The 18,280-nt window shown below is 43.6% G+C and overlaps 1 protein-coding gene across 2 annotated transcripts; it reads right to left on the reverse strand.

Moving 5' to 3' along the window:
* Positions 1-18,215, reverse strand: DCAF10 (DDB1 and CUL4 associated factor 10). 2 transcript variants are annotated; one of them, XR_014787860.1, is made up of 8 exons: positions 17,781-18,215; positions 12,725-12,838; positions 7,368-7,565; positions 4,872-5,074; positions 4,080-4,190; positions 3,636-3,781; positions 1,762-2,807; positions 1-1,527 (listed from the first exon to the last, which is right to left on the reverse strand). XR_014787860.1 is itself a non-coding variant. In XM_084834925.1 (7 exons), the coding sequence occupies exons 1-7, from the start codon at positions 18,119-18,121 to the stop codon at positions 2,439-2,441; spliced, it is 1,482 nt and encodes a 493-aa protein (XP_084691051.1). In that variant the 5' UTR covers positions 18,122-18,215; the 3' UTR covers positions 1-2,438. The 2 variants fall into 2 exon arrangements, 1 of the variants encoding a protein (XP_084691051.1); XM_084834925.1 differs by having other exon boundaries at positions 1-2,807.
* Positions 18,216-18,280: the final 65 nt, after the last annotated feature.

The raw sequence follows: 18,280 nt of genomic DNA on the forward strand, positions 1-18,280 counted from the left end.
TGCAAACATATTTTATTAGCCAAATGTTATACACATTAACGCTTCTCAATATAGACTCCCTGCAAAATTACACTTTTTCTCCACTGATCTTACAAATTTACTCATCAAAACAGCCTACAGCGGCTAATTGCAATTGAAACCAATGTTTCCATTTCAAAGACCGTTCCTTATAAACATCACTTTTGGCCTCCCAACTATGATTCAGTTTTCAGGGTTTCATCATTAGATAAACACTTGCCCCACAGATGACCTTTTAATCTTACAGAAAGGTAGAAACCAGAGGACGACAATGGATGTGGCAAGCTTTTACATCTCATAGTGGTAGTTGTTTTGAGTTGCCAATGCCCTTGTGCATACTTTGGTTGATGAACCAAAGACCACCACACTGGAGCATTTCTCTTTCATATTTCCATGTAACTTTGTCAAAGGTCTACTGCAAAGGTTTTCTATAACTGTACCTCCCACCACCAAATCAGTAAGTGCTACATCCTGACTATCCCCCCAAATACAAAGCATCACCTTTCCAGCTGATTTCAGGATGCTGAAGATCTTTGGTGGGAGTGAGCCAACATGCATTCCTCAAGGACTGTCATTGTTGCTTGGATCATAATGACAGACCCCACATTCACCCAAAGCAATGACTTTGTTAAAGATGTTATCTGGATCTTTTGAAGCCTGTTCCAGAAGTTCAGAAGAGATGACTCAAAACACACATTCATATGAGCATTCAGAGAACCCAACAAACTGACACCTTATTCGTGTGCAGCTGGTCATGTAAAATTGAAATGAGTGACCCATGACTAATGCTCAGTCTGTGCACTACAAGTTCAATGGAAATTCAATGATCCTTCATTATCATGAATTTCACTTTGACCACCATTTTCATTATTTGGGGCAGTTGCAGGCCTTCCACAGCCTGGATCATCCTCAAGGCTCTAGTTCTCATGCTTAAATTTGGCTGCCCGCTCTCTGACTGGGTGGAATGGTGGTGCAGATTCACCATAAACATATTCAAGAACAGGTATTGGTGAAAGTCTGTGGTATTTACACCTTACCTTGTCAAGAACAAAACCAAAACAAAACTATGACTGCTCAGTTTTATTTCACATAAGTGTTTGGAATGGAAAAACACAGTTTAAAGTTATTTTAATGAACATCTGCAGAAATATTTCTAAAAGATGTGCCAATACACTACTAAAATGTATTATTACTGCCAGAGGAGAAAATTTATCATTTCGACAAAACTTTTTGAGCAATCTTCATATATAGCTGGTGGGTTGTGTCTAACTTTATAACAGGGCACAAGATGTGCACACCTGCATTGGGTCCTTTCACAAACAGACTAGCATCATTTTGTGGCTTGCAAGGCACAATAAGAGACCAACTAGCCTTAGTCCTGTTGCAAATGGAAATAGTACTGAGCAACATTCAATCTGATTTTTAGAAATGATTTTTTTCAATCCCAAAGCCTTTCACAGTGACCAGACCCATCAATGGGCATAGGACACAGCTCAGCAGGAAGTTCTCCTGCACAAGTTGCATTTAAATGAATGGGAGGCTCTGCCAAAGCTTGTGCACTTGCACAGCTCCCCTTCATTCCATTGAGGCTTCTGCAGGAGAACTTCCTGCTGGATTGTAAACTTAGTGTTTGGGCACATACTTAGTGATCAAACAACACTCGATTCTATGTCCAATAATATTATAGAAGATGCTCCTTTACAAGACTCACAAGGGCAAGATGTTAAGCTATTCAGTTCTTACGCTAATAAACCTTTACTCTAGCAAATCAAGGAAGACTGTGCTTCCAGTCTTTAAGACGGGGGAGGGGAGCTGTGTACAGCGGTGTACAATTTTTAGGAATACCAGCCAACAGATTGAACTACAGCAGAATACCAAAAAGTAGTGACAACATTTTGTTTAGTTGTTCACAAAGAAACAATGTGTTTGCTGGCTGTAGCTAACCTAATGTGCAAGAGAAGTGCTCCATCACCTAGAAGAAAAAATAACAATACAGCAAAATCCAGAAATCAAAGAGGCCAAGGGGCTGAAGTTCAGTTCCTTTGAGGCAAAGAAGCACATGGGTTTTGGCTGGGTGTTTTCTCTCCTCTCAAGCCCGTTCAACATCCTGCACTATGAGTCATGTGGAAAGACAAGGCTTTCAAGAGCCACCATGCTATATCCAAACACATAGATGGAATCAGCAGGAGCAGAGAGGAGGAAAGCACAGGAAGTCTGATGTGTGAATTCAGAGTCACAACACACACACACACACTCACATCAAGGGCTGGACTGAACCTGGGCCCATGTCTTAGTCCAGGGATCAGAGTAACTCTGTACTTGTCCAAATTTACAAGATTTCTTCTTTAAAAAACACTCCAACTAAACTGAAGTAATTTAAAAAACAAACGTCGGATTGTTCCTTTCAAGGCAAGAGGTGCCTAGAACTTTGGCTGATATAAAGAAACGCGACCACTAAGGCACCCGGAGGCAATCTGACAGTGCGTCGGAGAAAACTTGGTGGTCAGGACCACATCGTTGTGAGAGTAGAGGGAGCGGATCTCTTGCAGGGGGGCAGCTTCTTTGGGCAAGCAGTCCACCAGTTCACTGCACTTAGTGTCAAATCCCAACAAGCGGATCCCGTAGCCATGCGGGGAGGCGATCATTCGGCCATCCGGGCTGAAACAGAGTTCTTTGATATAGCCCCGGCCGACGTTGGCTTCCTCGATGCAATGAGTCAATCGGAGGGAGCAGCGAGGGGAAACTGGCCGCACTGGGGCTCCTTCTTGGAATTCATAGACACAAGTCCACTACAGCAAGGGAGGAAAGTGACAATTAATCCACATTGGTAATTACCAAGTCACCCCACACGGGCAGGCACTAGAATGGGGGCAGCTATAAACAGGCAAGAAATGCCTTGCTGGATTACAGCAGGGATTTATCTAGTCCAGCATTCCTGAAGTGATGGTTCAGTTGCCTGTGGGAAGCTTACAAATACGATGTGAGGGCAACTGCCCTGCTGCTTATGTCCTATACTTAGTATACAGAAGAATACTGCTTATGATTATAGAGGTTCCATTTAGCTATCATGCCCATTCAAAGACATATCCTCCTTGATCTGTCATCCCATTCTAAAGCTATCTAAGCTAGTGGTCGCTGCCACATCTTGTGGTAGTGAATTTCATTCATTGTACATTGGGTAAGAATTCCTTTATCCTCAACCATTCTATAAATCAAAACAAAGCAAGCAGCACAAGACTGCCTCCATCCCACAAATTGCTTCATAGAGCAGGACGTGAAGACTGCTACACTGTCTCCTTCATCTTTGAAGCAGACACTGAACAAGCCAGATGCTCATTCTTTTCATAAATGTCCGAACTGTGCATACCTGACATGTCCCCATACACTGCCCTAAATGACACGCGGCAAATGCTGTAGCTCAAAATTAGAGCTGTACGCACAACTGCCAAGCTATAGTGGCTAGGGCAAATCACACCGATTCCCACATTTCTCGTAACTTATCAGCAGAATGACAATTCACTCCTGTCCCAGTAATGACTTCACTAGTCCAAGAGAACTCCAGTATCTCTTCAACATGATCAATATACATGTGCACCGCTACCAGCACCCTGTTTTACCTCCTGGTCATCACTGTTGCTCGAGCATCGAAGAAGTGTAGCCCAGCCTTTGGGATGGAGCTGCAGTGATGTAATGCAGTTTCCCTGATCCCTCTCACCAGGAACCTCCGGGGTTAAAACTTCAAGACTATTGCGTGGAGATCCACCTATGGGAATGGAAAGTATCATTACCCATCACCATCCCCTTTCATTTCCCAATCTCCTCAACAGTCAAATGAAGGAGTGGGCCATAAATACCATGGTATGAATGGGAGATTGGTATGTTAGAATCACGCATTCATATTTGTAAGTCAATCGCTTGCTCTTGCAGTCATCAAAAGATGAACATGCACATATGAATCAGTCCTTCATAACTTTCTTTAACCTGAAGGCATAATAGAGTTTTCAGTTTCTGGGGCACCTCTGCTCATACAACCAACATGCTTCCACTCTGTATTAACGCACCTTCTCGCTGGGTGGCTCGTACCATATGTTTCTCAGACACTGGATGTGAGTCTCCTTGGTGACAAGGTGACCCTGCACTCCTAGGACTGGATGAGGTGGCAGATGCCAGATCTGGGAAGGGGAATGAAGTACCAAGTAAAACCAAACATACAGAAACAATATTGTTCAACCATGCTAACTCATTAGCCTTACTCTTTCAGCTTTTCCCTGTGGAAGTCTGCTCATGTCAGAACTCGAAGACGGGGGTGGTGGGGGGATTACTCAGGCACTTCTCTGGTGTCTGATAATAACTGAGTTGCATATTTGTAGGATGTATTATATATAAAATTATTACCTGTCCTGGCCCTAGATTAGGAAAGGGAAAGACTTTTTTAAAAACCCATAAACATTTATAAAACAATATTTAAAAACTCTGTTCCAAGGAGACACCAGTTCCTGGAAGGTGACTGAGGTTCTTTCATGTACAGATTATTAGTGGTGAAGCTTTCTTGAAAGGCACCTTTGCTACACCACTACTGACGTTCTCCTGCAACAGGCAGACACAGGGAAGCACTGGGTCTGTATAGCAGTTTCAGTTCATATGAAGTGATGGAAAGTTAGGGACTTTACATGTCCTGTACCCACATGCCCACCTAGGACACTATCCAGAATCCTCCGCAACATGAAAAGGCTCTTCAGGTTGGCTAATTCATTCAGTAAGCACAGCACTGTGCCCCAACCCTAGCTATCTCTTGCTAGACAGAGGAACAGTACATATGGCAGAGATATATTTCACAAAACACAAGGACTCACCTGAATTAGATGTGGTTCTTCTGGCTCTTAAAATGGGATAGCTGACAACCTCTAAAGATTTGGTTAAGTCAAGGTCGTGCAAGATCAGGAGATACCCAGAAGATGTTGAGATCAACATTTTGGAACAGTCTGGTGTCAATCTCATGCGCATGAGAAAGCGGGTGTGAAAGAACTTCTTGTGAGGGCAGCCATCTTCCGTGCACCTGGGGAAAGAGACATTTCAAATTGCATCTACTGCCATCCTCTAGATTTAAGAATTCCAATTCCCTTCCTTTTCCTCTCCTAGGTAAACAAGAGGTTCCGGGATTTCCAGCCACTAGAGTCTCAGAAATCCTTCCGGAGGGATGTGCTGTCATAATACAGTTTTCAGAAAGAACCTAATATTATGTGATACAGCTACAAGAAATTGGCTGCAACTGAAGAACCACATGACTTGCATATGTTGTACTCAAGTTATTTATTGTTATATCATTATGTCTTGAAAATACAGGGTGTTTCAAAAAGATGGACCCAATTTGAAATCACTATATCTCTGCAACTACAAACCGCCCATGAATGAAACTCTTACCACTTGAAAGGGTGGGGCAGTTTCAAATGATTACCGCTAGATGCCTCTCTCAGCGCACAAACAGCCCCTAGCCTCAGTCATTCACAAGATGGCGACCCCGCAATACAAGGCGTTTTGCGTTCTGCAGTTCAGCAAGACTGAATCCGCAACTGCGGTGCAGTGTGCATTTCAACGGGGTTTTGGCACTGATCGGCCAATGCCAAAGAGCATTCGTCGTTGGTACCAACAATTTGAGGAAACAGGCTGTTTATGTAAGGGGAAGAGCACAGGGCGATGTTTTCTAAACGACACACTGCCTCAACATTGGATAGGCCGCATGGGACCCCAAGATTTGGCGCTACACTCTTGGCCCCCCGAGATCTCCAGACATTACACCCTGCGACTTTTTCTTGTGGGGATACGTCAAAGAACATGTTTTTGTGCCATCCTTAGCGACTAATCTGGATGATCTCAAAAACAGAATCATGGCAGTGGTGACTTCAGTGGAAGAAGACACTTTGAGAGGCGTTTGAGACGAATTCAACTATCATCTCGATATTGTCCATGCAGCAGGTGCAGGGCACATAGAGCATTTATAAAATGGTTAGTAAAACTTGACAACTCATTAAACCGTTTGTAAGTTTTGGTGTAATTGTAACATGTTGCCATCGTGAAATATACTGCTTTGAAATTGGGTCCATCATTTTGAAACACCCTGTATAATAAAATACGTATTTTTAAGATGTCAGTTTTCAGCCTAATGTTTAACTTAAAATTACTAATGTGCGCAAGAGGTAGGGCTGGGCCTACTGGGTCACTTCTCTGTTCACATTTTGGCAATGCTGGTGGATTACCTTGGGCAGGTGACATGGATGCAGAAGTGGCTTTAGCCAGGAAGCATCTCTCTCTCTAAGCAGCAGAAGTCTGCAGAAGGCAGTATTTCAGCTGTGAAGTGCATGGGGAGAAAGGCAAGAGACTCACCCTGACCAAAACCAGACTACATTACTTCAAGTTCTAAGTAAACAATGGTTGCAAGGACTGGGGACTGGCTGTGCTTGGAAGGTGAAGCTACTATTGGGGCAGCTGTTGTGGAGAAAATGTGCCCCTCCATCCCTGGCTACACTGGATGTTTTGATGTAAATGCTGGAAATGACCAAGCCACAGAAGTTCCAAACTGTCTTTTCCCCCTCCAACCCATCTCTATATGGAAATCTTGACTGTATTAAATTTGTAATTGTGGAACAGTCACAATATTGTGCTGTAGTGACAAGTCATCACTGCCTCTAGCCATCAGATTGGTTAAGTGTACAGGGTTCCAATTGTCACACTGCTAACAGCATTTTATCTCTGTGGCAGACCAGATCCAGCAGAACAGTTTCCTTAAAATTGAAGAGTCTGTAGACTACCTCTTTTTCTCTTATTTCATATCAAATGTAAGCAAAACAAAGAGCATCAATTTCTGCTGATACAACTGACTGAGAGAGAAGGCCTAACTAATTACTACCAAAAGCATCCCATGACTTTCAGTTCATATTCCTAAGAAAACGGTAACCCTTTAGAATTTCAACAATCCCCCTCTCACACTTTGGAAGTTTTAAGGTTTGCTTCAAGTGGGCGTGCTCAGAAGTTACTTGTGCTCATTTCAATAAATCAAAACCAGAGTTATTGCAGTTTGCTGTCTTTAAGTGGGACTTTGGGGCTTATTGTGGACTATGGGGGCAGGGGGCAAATGCTGACCCAACTTTTTTTTTTTTACACACCTCTGCAGAACACCTCTTTGTCTTATGCTTATGAACCATATCTGTGCATCCCCAAGTGCCACAACATCACATCTGTATGCAATTGGCAAGTTTGGAAATAAGATACAGAATAAAGCTATTTTAGACCAAAAGCATATCTCCTTTTCAAAACTTCCTGTCAAGAAAAGCGCCAATGCCAAAAGTGCTTACCTGTTAGTATCCCAAATGATAACATTGCCATCAAATCCCGATGTTACTAACAATCGCGTGTTAGTGTCATATTCAATGTTCTTCACCCAGCTTGTGTGACCATGTAAAGTGCACACTTTTGAATCTAGCTTCCTCAGATCCCAAAGTGCTATGGTGGTGTCATCTGAGCAAGTTGCAAATAGTCTGTTATCAAGAAACCTACAAATAAAATGGAAAGTGGGAGAGATTGTTTAGTATCTTGAAATTCATCCTAAACCTCCCTAACATCAGCCACCAACGAACAATGCTGGAATGACAGTGACAAATAGCTTAACAGGGAAATATAAGGCAAGTATTTTCAAAGCATCTTAGAGAGCAATCCTATGGCCCCTAGACAGTGTCTGGGGGCCAGAAGATAGCTCCGACTCCTAGGTCCAAGGTTGGAATCGGCACTCTGACCTTGGACTCAGGAGTCCAAGCTCCCTGCCCCCCTCCCCTCGCAGCTGGTGTGGAGAGAACTGTGCTGTTTGCCTCTCCAAGGTCGCAAAGGCGACTTCAGAGGGAAGGTAAAGGTGATGTTCCTGTGGGTGGGGAGGGGACTGGGGAGGCTGCTGTACAAGGAATCTTCCGGCCTCCCCAGCCTCCTTCTCTCCCCCTCTCCAACGTTTCACCTAGATGGGCAAAAATGCCCATCTAGCCGAAATGCAGAGTGGGAGGAATGCAGAGGCAAAGATCACCTCTGCCATGCCTCCTGCTTTGCACTGGATGCCTGTCAGCCTCCAAGTGTGGAGGCTTATGGCCATCCCCATAGGACTGCACCCTTAACTGTGAAACAAAAAAAGTAGACACAAAGACTGACATTGTTGGGTTGGAGGTGAGCATTCAAGAGCTAGCAGTTTAAGAACATCAAATAAGAGATTTACAAGGCTACCAAAATCCACTCCTATATTTGGTTTCAGAATCACTTCAAAGCACATTGGTTATCTAACTCCAAAAATGGAAAGTTTTCAATATAACTGCACTGTTCTCTACTCCAGCAAACTGTGGGAGATGCACAAACCCCTGTCTATCAGGGTCTAGGGAAAACACACACTTGTTTCTCTTTTCAAAACACTTTTGGGCAACAAAGTAACAACTGCTATTTAGATATGGGTAAAAGAGTGTACAGAGAGAAGGCCTCCCCTAAAAAGGAAAAAGGTCACAACAGTCCATGACACAGTAGGAACACAGAAAGCGGTCTTATATTGAGTCAGACCACTTGGTCCTTATCTACACTGACGGGCAATGGCTCTCCAGTACTTCAGAAAGGAGACTTTCCCTGACCTCCTGGAGATGCCAAATACTGATCTGGAAACTTTTTGCACGCAAAGCATGTGCTCTACCACCGAGTTACAGGCCCTCCAAAATCATTATAGCTCCATCTAGGACAATGAGTTGGATCCAGTCTAAGCTAGTTCCACTGAAATCAATGGGAACTAACTTATTTATTTATTTATTGCATTTATACCCCACCTTTTTTCCTCTCACAACAACAACCCTGTGAGGTGGGTTGGGCTGAGAGTCTGTGACTGGCCTAAAGTCACCCAATGAGCTTCCATGGCCGAGTGGGGACTAGAACCCGGATCTTCCAGCTCCTAGTCCAACACTCTTGCCACTACACCACACTGGCTCTATGACTAACTTTTCACAATGATTTTATTGGAATCAAAGTTCAGCTTACAAGTCTGGATTCAACCCAATGTTTGAAGGGAACTACATCAAGCAACATGGACAGTGCTTTTGGAAAGTGTTGGCTAAGCCATTAGCTTAAGTTGTGTTAAAATTAGTTTTGCTCGTTTAGCTTCTCTCTCTATAGTATGGTTTTAGGGAAATAACTAACAAGCCAAGATGTGGAATCAAAAACTTTTCACCCTGTTAGATGGTGATTCTGGGGAAATCTTATGAGTAGCTTTTGCACCAGGGACAAGATTAATGGAGGAAGGACATTTGACGTATAGGTGCCTTTCCTAAGGGAGAGAGATTCCAAGAACAGCCTCTAACTTCAAACTTAAGTACATGTATTTATGATAAATACTTGATCACTGAATGCAAAAACAACCAAAAAACAGGACCGCAAAGACTTTAAGATCAACATCTGTAAGATGAGGGGTGTTAGTAATGATTACATAGATAAATTATTGGAACTTTAGATTACTCATTTAATTTTGTGGCTGTTATCCACAGGAAGATGTTAAACCTGAGATTTGGTTTTAGCTGGATGAGATACTTTTATGGCCCAAGGTGTGAAATTAATGAGAGAGAATTAGAGAGATTATTCTTTTGCTACTTCTTCTGAATCCACTCAAAGAACTCCCTTGAGATAAAAAGTTGTTTACTTGGTAACTATAATTGTCTTGACCAAGACAAATTTCTTAATAGTACTAATTCCTGTTTTCTTTATATTTTAAATCACTGCCAGTTGTTAGCTATCTAGCATTATTATTTTTAACCATTACTTTTCTTCCCAATTTACACACACACACACACACACACACACACTTTATTTTTGGTCAAATCAATTATTACGCTTCTGTACTTTTGCTTACTTCTCCGCCATAGTTTATTCCCATTGTTATCAACATCTTAAAAAAATTAAAGCATTTTAATTATTCAAAACTTGCCTGGTTTGTGACTAGGATGACTTTAGGTATCTTGAAGGACTGGAAGCAGTATCTCCCACCTGAACCCACAAGGGGAGCCAGGCTGGGCCTTCAGGCCTCCCACAACAAAAATGTGGGCAGGACTATGTTGGAAGCCAAACACCCTACTGTGAGCAGAGCTTCTGCCCAAATTACATAATGCAGTTGCATCCCATGCCAGTGTGGACAAAGATACTGTCAAGTCAATGTTATTACTAGCCTACCCAGGAGCACCAAGTCTCTATTTGTAAAGTTACTCCCTATGGCAAGGGTGTTGAACCTCAGGCCCATGGACCAAATCCAGTCCACTTAGGGACCAAATCCAGTCCACTTAGGGACCAAATCCAGTCCACTTAGGGACCAAATCCAGTCCACTTAGGGACCAAATCCAGCCCTCTGGGGTTCCCCAGAGGGCCACTTCCCCTTCCCCTATCTCCACTTCCTTTCCCTCAATTGCCAATTGTTTGGTGGTTTCCCAGCATTTATCCTGTTTTCCCCCCTTCTTAAAAGTTAAAATGCCTTTCCTAAGGCCTAGTTACTGGCAGTGGGAGCTAAAATACATTGGTATTTTGCCCCCACTCTCTTTTGCCTTTGGCCCCATCCACCACTGGAAAGTGGCCGAGAACTCCGAAGCAGAATTCAGCCCTCCCTTATGGCTAACTGCTTCCCTCGGCCCCATCTCATGCCTGCGAATCAGATTCCCCCTGGCCATCCATCCCAATTACCTCTCATTTACCCAACCCTTTTCTATCATATCATATGGGTACAGAGGAGTCCCATAAATTTGCAAAAGCGTAGACTGGGGGTTTCACCCAATGCTGCACAAGCTGACTTCCGCTTGTGCAACAGGACTTTCCCTTCCTCTCCTCTCCACTGCACCACCCTAAACCCTTCACAGCAGATTCAAGGTATGTGTAGGGGGTTGGAAGAGGAATCTGTTCTGCCAGTGTTGTTCATTCTTCTGGCTGAAAGACAGAGATACAATCCTGAGTGCACTGTTGTGATTAAGGCAGTGAGTCTTAAGCCTTTGGTTCAAGGCTCACCTTAGCCATAAGCTCAGCTGCCCCCACCCACCTCAACTATGATATGGGGATAATAGTACTGACCTCATTTACAGCGCTATTTAATTTACAGTGCCCAATAACAGGATTATGGAGATAAAGTATGCAAAGTGCTTTGCACACTCAAAAACACTATATATATATATATATATATATGTATGTATGTATTAAATGCTGCATTTGAGAATAATGCGCACACACACACACACACACACACAACTTATGCTAAGTAGACAAACCAGAAAACATTTTACTGGCATCCCTAAGTTATTTGAAATGCAGAATCTGAGTTCTCTGTGCACAGTCTTGCCTTTCTCAATTCAACTTTCAACAGCCTTCTTTCTATTGCCTACAGTCAAATTCAGCTATTAATTCCCTCAGAGCAATACCAGTTCACCCTGATAATCTCTGGATTCCAAGCCAAAATCCATAATACTTAAGTTGCTTAAACAGTATGAAGGGAGAGTTGTTATCTCCAAGAATCTCTGCAGAAAGGTGATACCTGACATTAGAGAGCTCATTAGCAGTGATGTGCACATCCCCAGCTTCATGATCACAAGAACAATCTCCAGAGGGGCAGCTGTATTTGTCTGTTGCCACAAACACAACGAAGAGTCTTATGGCACATTAAAGTTTACGGGTATACAAAAATCTATAGCATTAAAGTATCTCAAAGCACTTGTGCTTGTTTACGTCAAGATTATCTTAGGCTTAACTGTAAAGAAGAGAAAAATACTTTCAACACTAACAACACAAAAGCTTAGCTGGTAATACATCAAATCTCTGAGATACCAAGAGACTCTGGGCTAGTTCCAGAGTGTCCTTTCTGTGAACAGAAAGGCTTCTTCCATTTGTCAAAGGGACTTAGATCCAGCAGAAGTTCCTACTGGAAAGCGTGGGGGAGGCAATTTCTCTCATTCCTCATTCCGTCTGGAGCCCCCGGCACCACCTCCTTCTCTGTTCCAGAGGGTCCTCCAACCTTCTGGAGCAGTTTTTCAGGGGGCTCCAGGGGGAAGGAGGAATCAGTGAACCCCCCCCCCCCCAGTCATCTATCTCAAGCAGGAGTATTCCATGAGACAAGTCCCTCTCATAGGAACTCTGGATCGAAGTCTATGTTGGTTTTGGTCATAGGAAGGTTCTCTCCAATCAGCCACCATAGTTGTTAGAATTTTGAGGACAGGCATTTTTTTGTGCATGGGGTCATGATGCAGTCAAGAGAAAAGATGGGCATGTCTTTCAATAGTGTCGAAACATTATGGGAGTAATACTAGATGTGTTAACACTGAGAACATCATCAATATAATAAAAGGCCAGTTCTCTAGGTTCCATTACACACTAGCATTACACCAAGAAATAGAATTCAGGGATGGGCTATGTGGAGGGGTGCTCTTTTCATTTTTGTGGCTCTTGACAAGTTCTGCGGCTGCACATTGGCCCAGCACTTTGGATTGTGGCTTGGGTTTAAGCAAAGGAAATTAGTACTAGGAATCACATTACCTATTGATGAGAGAATATAATGAATGATAGATTTGGATGTCACTACAGCTTCAGCCTCACCCATCAAGGTTTCAGAGTTAAAAAATACAGGTACTGGCATTCTAGGCACCTGTAACTGGTTTTCATTTCCCAACAGACTTACCTGATGTTATTTACACAGTCTTCGTGAGCAGTGGAGAGTGTTTTGATGTGCTTTGAAGAAATGGGATCAAAAAGCAGGACTTCTGTCTGTTCACATGCAACCGTTAGCACTGACCTGAATCAAAAAGGAAAGAAAACCAGGGCATATGCACAAAGAAACTCAACACTCTCTCACTGACATGCTCCAAAGACAGAAAGGAGTATTTCCTTATTGAAAGGCACACACATCCACAGAGCTAAAACAATAAGAATAGTTTCAAAGACCAAGCTCCATAGACTTGTTTACTGAATGTCTATGTAATGGAGTCAAATTTATTTTATCTCATTTGCTTCAATGTAATGGGCTGTTTCATGGTAGTTTCTCGATATTCTGGTAAAGCTAGCTCCACATTCACTGCCATCTGAAAAAAAGTGAGTGGGAAAGTTCATTCATCACCCTTCAAGGCATGCAAGTGCAACAGCTCTCTAACCAAGGGAAGAAGTACCTGTGAGCAAGGGGTGGATAGAGTTCAAGCTTTCGGGATCTACTTTGTTTTTTACTAGAGCCTTGAGATCCACCAGCTGGAGCCCCTTGCAAAAGACTTAGTTAGAATTAAAGAATTCTGAGCCTTGAAATGTGTTTTGAGTACCAGAACTGATCATAGCTCACAGTGCCTTCCACACAAAAATCCACTCCTGGTTACTTCAAGCTTCTTCATTTCAGCAGCACAATTTACAGTGTGTGTGTGTGGGGGCGGGGGGAGAGAATCATTTTGTTGTTGCTATTGTTAAATAATTGGGAGTCAAAATCCTTGCTGGTCTACTGCGAGTCATCCAGAGATCTACCAGAAGATCCCAATCTACCTTCTGCTCCAGAAGGTTTTAGAGATAGGTGCTGCATCAGTAGGAAAATACAGCTGTGGGACTGCACAGAATATGCCCAAAGAAACCTAACACATTTCCCTAAACAACACCTTGACATTTATTTGGCTGACAGTTTATGTTCCGTGAACACATCACAATTAAAAAAAGAAAAGAAATGGGTATATCCACTTTCAAATCTTACTTAAGTAATCCTGTTGTATAGTCACTGGCTGATAATCCTGAATACTCTTACACCAACCAAGTAATTCTTCCACTTCACATAATGCCGTACCATGTTTGGGCCCCAATCAATTAATCAAGTACTCCCATCTGATCACATTTTATCCGCATACTTTTTACAAGCAGGCCTTTAGCTGCATTAATAGAAGCATAGTGTCCAAACCATGAGAAGTAAGCATTTCACTCTATTTTGTGCTGGTCAGATTGCATCTGGAGTACCGTGTCCCATTACAGGGGCCATCTTTTAGGAAGGACATTGGCAAACTAGGGCATATCTAGAGTAGCATGACCAGAATGGTGAGGGGCCTCCATGGCAAGAGGAAGCTCAGTCCTATGAGGAATATTTGAAAGAGTTGGGTATGTTCAGCTTGGAGAAGAGAAAATTAAGAGGAGACATGATAGTTGTCCTCAAATATCTGAAGGGCTATCATGCAGAAGATGGAGCAAATAAGTTCGCTATCGCTTCAGAAGACTAGAACTAATGGGTGGAAATTGCAAGGAAGCTGATATTTGGCTAATCTTTAGGGCAGGGGTGGGCAACTTGTGGCATTTTAGATGTTTTGGCCTACACTTCCTATCAGCCCTAGCCAACATAGCCAATGCTGAGGTAGCATGCGAGTTGTAGTCCAAAACATTTGGAGGGCCATGAATTGCCCTCATCCACTTTAGGAGAAACTTCCAGACAATTACACATTCAACAGTGGAACAGATTGCACTGGAGGTGGTGGGCTGTCCTTTGCTGTAGGTAATGAAGCAGAGGCTGCATAGCCATCTATCAGAGATGCTGGAGTTGCAGGTGAGGCTGTGGAAGTCTGTGGGCAATGTAACAGACAGGATGAGTGCGAAAAAATTGAGACTCAATCCAGACAAGGCACTGTAAGTAGTTTGTAAAAAGGAGCACTTTTTACCAGCTTCGACTGATACATCAGCTACGACTATACCTGGACCAAGATGGCTTGGCCACAGTTACCCATGCTCTGGTAACCTCCCACTTAAGATTACCGCAATGAATTGTATGTGAGGCTGCCTTGAAAAATGATCTAGAAACTACAATTGATTAAAAATAAAGCTGTAAGATTGAGACTTGGAATTTTGATCATGTTATGCGGTGCTTTACGAACAGCAGTGGCTCCTGGTCCATTACCAGGCCCAATTTAAAGTGCTGGTTGAAACTTATAAAACTCTAAATGGCTTGGGCTAGGTTACCTGAAAAATCACCTCCTCCTATACATGCCTACCCAAACCTTAAGATCATCTTCGGAGGCCCTTTCCATGTGCCCACACCAAGTAAAGTGAGGCGGGGTGGCAAATGAGAAAATAACCTTTTTGGTGGTGGCAGCCCAGCTATGGAATAACCTCCACAGAGAGGCTTGCCTGGTGCCTTCTTTATGGTCTGTTCCACACCATGTAGAGGCTTTTTTATTTGCCCACACCTTTAAAGGAATCTGTCAGCTCTTACCAATTCCGTGTGATTTTTAATTTGAGTTGCTACTTGTTTTATGGGATCTCTTTTAGAAGGAAAGTTTGTTTTATGTTGCTTTTTATTTTATTTTTTAATTACTGTATTTTTAATATTTTATTTTGTTTGTCTTGATATGTCAGCCAGTCAGAGAATATTTGCTGATGGGTGGCCATATAAATTTAATAAGTCAAATCAAATTTCTGCTTGCACTATCTTAGCACGTCCTCTCCCTAGCTCCCCACATCACAGGGAGAAGTGAATGCCTGGACTGGAAGATCCCATGGTTAAGTCTTTTTTTAAAGAATAAGTTATTGCACTTAAAAAAAACCCCTACAGAGTGATATTACTGAAGTACAATATGGGTCACAGACTTCTGACTGGTGGTAATGTATTAGTGCACCTCTGACTTGTGATGCTGGGGGGCGGGGGTGGGGATGCCAAATCCTGGATTCCCTGTATGTCTCAATGCTCCCCAGCAACAAGCTAAAACGTTAAGTAGCAAAGCACTGGCACAGTAGAAGCCATGCTTGCTGCATTAGCACAGATAGACTCCATTTTGTTTGACAGCCATGAGCTAGAGGTAAGAGCACCTCTTGGAAATTCTTGCCAAGACAAAACAATCTAACTACTCCCAGCAAGGAGTACCAAGCAATTATCCCCCTATCTTTCAAACAGTCTTGAAGTCTCTACTTATGGGTGGATTGTTAGTAACCCTAAATAGCAGTCAACAACCTTTCACATTAGCTTTGGGTGCAGAACAGTAAAAATAAGGTATCACATTTGTAAACATATTTAGACAGAAAAAAATCCTACAACACCCAGCATTCCCCAGCCTGGAATTTATCCTAATACTAGGATAAAAGAATTGAGTAATCTATTTGGGCATTGGGTTAGTTAGGCTTCAATCCTATACACACTTACTTGGGAGTAAGCTTCATTGTACTCAGTGACTTACTTCTGAGTAGATATGTACAGCATTGCACTACTAGAGACTTGTATTAGGGAATTAATCAATACACTTCTACTTTTGATTAGAAATCGGACTGGTTTGCCATATCTCAAGAAAGCAGGTTTAAGTGAAATCATGAAAATGAGATTGGACATACACTGGCTATATTGGCAACAGATTTTCCCTTTTTTGCACAATACACATGAAATTATGTGGAGTTTGTTCCCGGATGAAGAATGGTTGATGCTCAGAACCAGCTGGCACAATTTCATCATATATGAAATAGACACACTTGAACCTTTTGTATTTTCCTACCAGGTTTTGGGGGGAGGGGCAGGTTTCAATTTTTGACACCCCCCCCAATTGCACTTGCAAGCAAGAGGAAAAAATAGTTTAACCTGATATGTTGACAGTACTCAAATGCCTATGACGCAGACTTTAAACGATGTGGGCCTCTTAGATGCAGGTGGTATTTTGACCTAAAATATATCCGGTTCTGCAAAACCAGAAAGCCTACATAGTTCTTATGCCCATTTTCTTTATTTTGGTTGCAGATGTTGTGAGGGAAGGTGTATACGCCATAGGACACCCTTTCCCAATCAGGTGCCCTCCAAATATTTTGGATGACAACTCCTATCAACAGGGATGGCAGGAATTACATCTGGAGGGATCCAGGTTGGGGAAAGCTGGTGTAGACAATACTGATCAAGGACCAATGGTCCTATTACTAGCTAACACACAGTAAATATTGAACATTACACTGAAAAATGCACATATGCATAAAAGTTGTCTGGAAATTCTGTGGATATCAAACAAACACCATGTGTTTCCATTTTGCATTCAATGCTAGTCCAACTTAAGTTCCATTCAGTTGCTGTTCAGTATTCAGTTCAATGGATCTAGTCTAGGGAGGACTAACACTGGTTACAATCCATGGGGTGGAATAGCAGAAAACTTAGTTGAAATAAAGGGATAAGTTCTACCAATCTCTAACTGAAATCGGAATCCACCTTATTTCCAATCAATCGGTTTGAAAACCTTGTACAAGCTCATTTAAAGCTGCATTTCTGTTTCACACGCATCTACAGCAACCACACCAGGAGCTTTAAGTGTTACACGAGACATCAGTGAGTACTGGGTTCCTACTTTTACATTTGCATGAATTTCACAAGTGTTGTGGGTCTGATTACCCAACCCTCATATTTCCTAACGGCTTCACAAACAAAACAACGGCCACAGGGGGTAGAAAGGTGTAAAAAACATTGTAGTGTAGTGTTTCCAGAGAAGACTGAGTTACGGGAATGAACGCTGGTAAGTAGGCTCAACGCACACGTTTGTTTCAAGTCTGAAACGGTTGGACCGTCCACCCGTGGTTAAAGGAAAGGTGCAAAATATACTGCAATTCGATAACTAAGCTGGGAGCTGTCGAACATGGTGATTTGCAAGTAACAACGCAACTCTCCAGCGGGATGTGAGCGGCGAGCGCGCCGCCGGGGATCCCGAGAGGCACGCACTCCACACACGGCCCCAGCCCACCAACCGGCCCCCTTTCCCCCTCCTTACCCGCCAGGGGAGTATTCCAGGTTGAAGACGGCGCCGTGCGTGCGGGTGATGGGGGACACCGAGTCTGCGGGCTGGATGGCACCGTACAGCCCCGTCATAGCCCGGAACGTGTCCCGCGCCGGCTCCACGCAGCGGCCTCCATGGCCCAGGCGCCGCCCGCGCACCCAGCCGAACAGGCCCCCGCCGGGCACCGAGACCGGCGTGGAGCTGGAGAAGGAGGAGGCCGCCGGGGGCGACTTCGGCAACAGCGCCCGGGGGGATGACGGCGGGGGCGGCGATTGGTCCCCCTCGTCCAGGGGCGGCCGCTCTGCGGCAGGGACCCAGCGCACCTTCGAGCTCATCCCGAGCCCGGGCCCGCCGCCACGGGCGGCAGCAGCAGCATTCCTCTCACACACCTTTCGGCCGCCGCCGCTTCCAACTCCCCCCACTTCCGGTGCGGTGAGCGCCACCAAGGGCGCCGGCTAGAAACAGGCGCCCCGCTCGCAGGGGCCGCCAGGACT

Source organism: Heloderma suspectum, chromosome 2 (genome assembly GCF_057233095.1).
Source record: "Heloderma suspectum isolate Gila_16-S chromosome 2, 16-S_ref, whole genome shotgun sequence".
NCBI lineage: Eukaryota > Metazoa > Chordata > Lepidosauria > Squamata > Helodermatidae > Heloderma > Heloderma suspectum.

What these genes read in the sequence shown, in the direction of transcription:
- DCAF10 (XM_084834925.1), bottom strand. Translation starts at nt 18,121, where the DNA reads ATGAGCTCGAAGGTGCGCTGGGTCCCTGCCGCAGAGCGGCCGCCCCTG. An exon ending in ATCATTTGGGATACTAACAG is followed by an intron (nt 5,075 to 7,367) that starts GTAAGCACTTTT and finishes CTCTTTCCCCAG; the next exon opens with GTGCACGGAAGATGGCTGCC. An exon ending in GCAACAGTGATGACCAGGAG is followed by an intron (nt 2,808 to 3,635) that starts GTAAAACAGGGT and finishes CCCTTGCTGTAG; the next exon opens with TGGACTTGTGTCTATGAATT.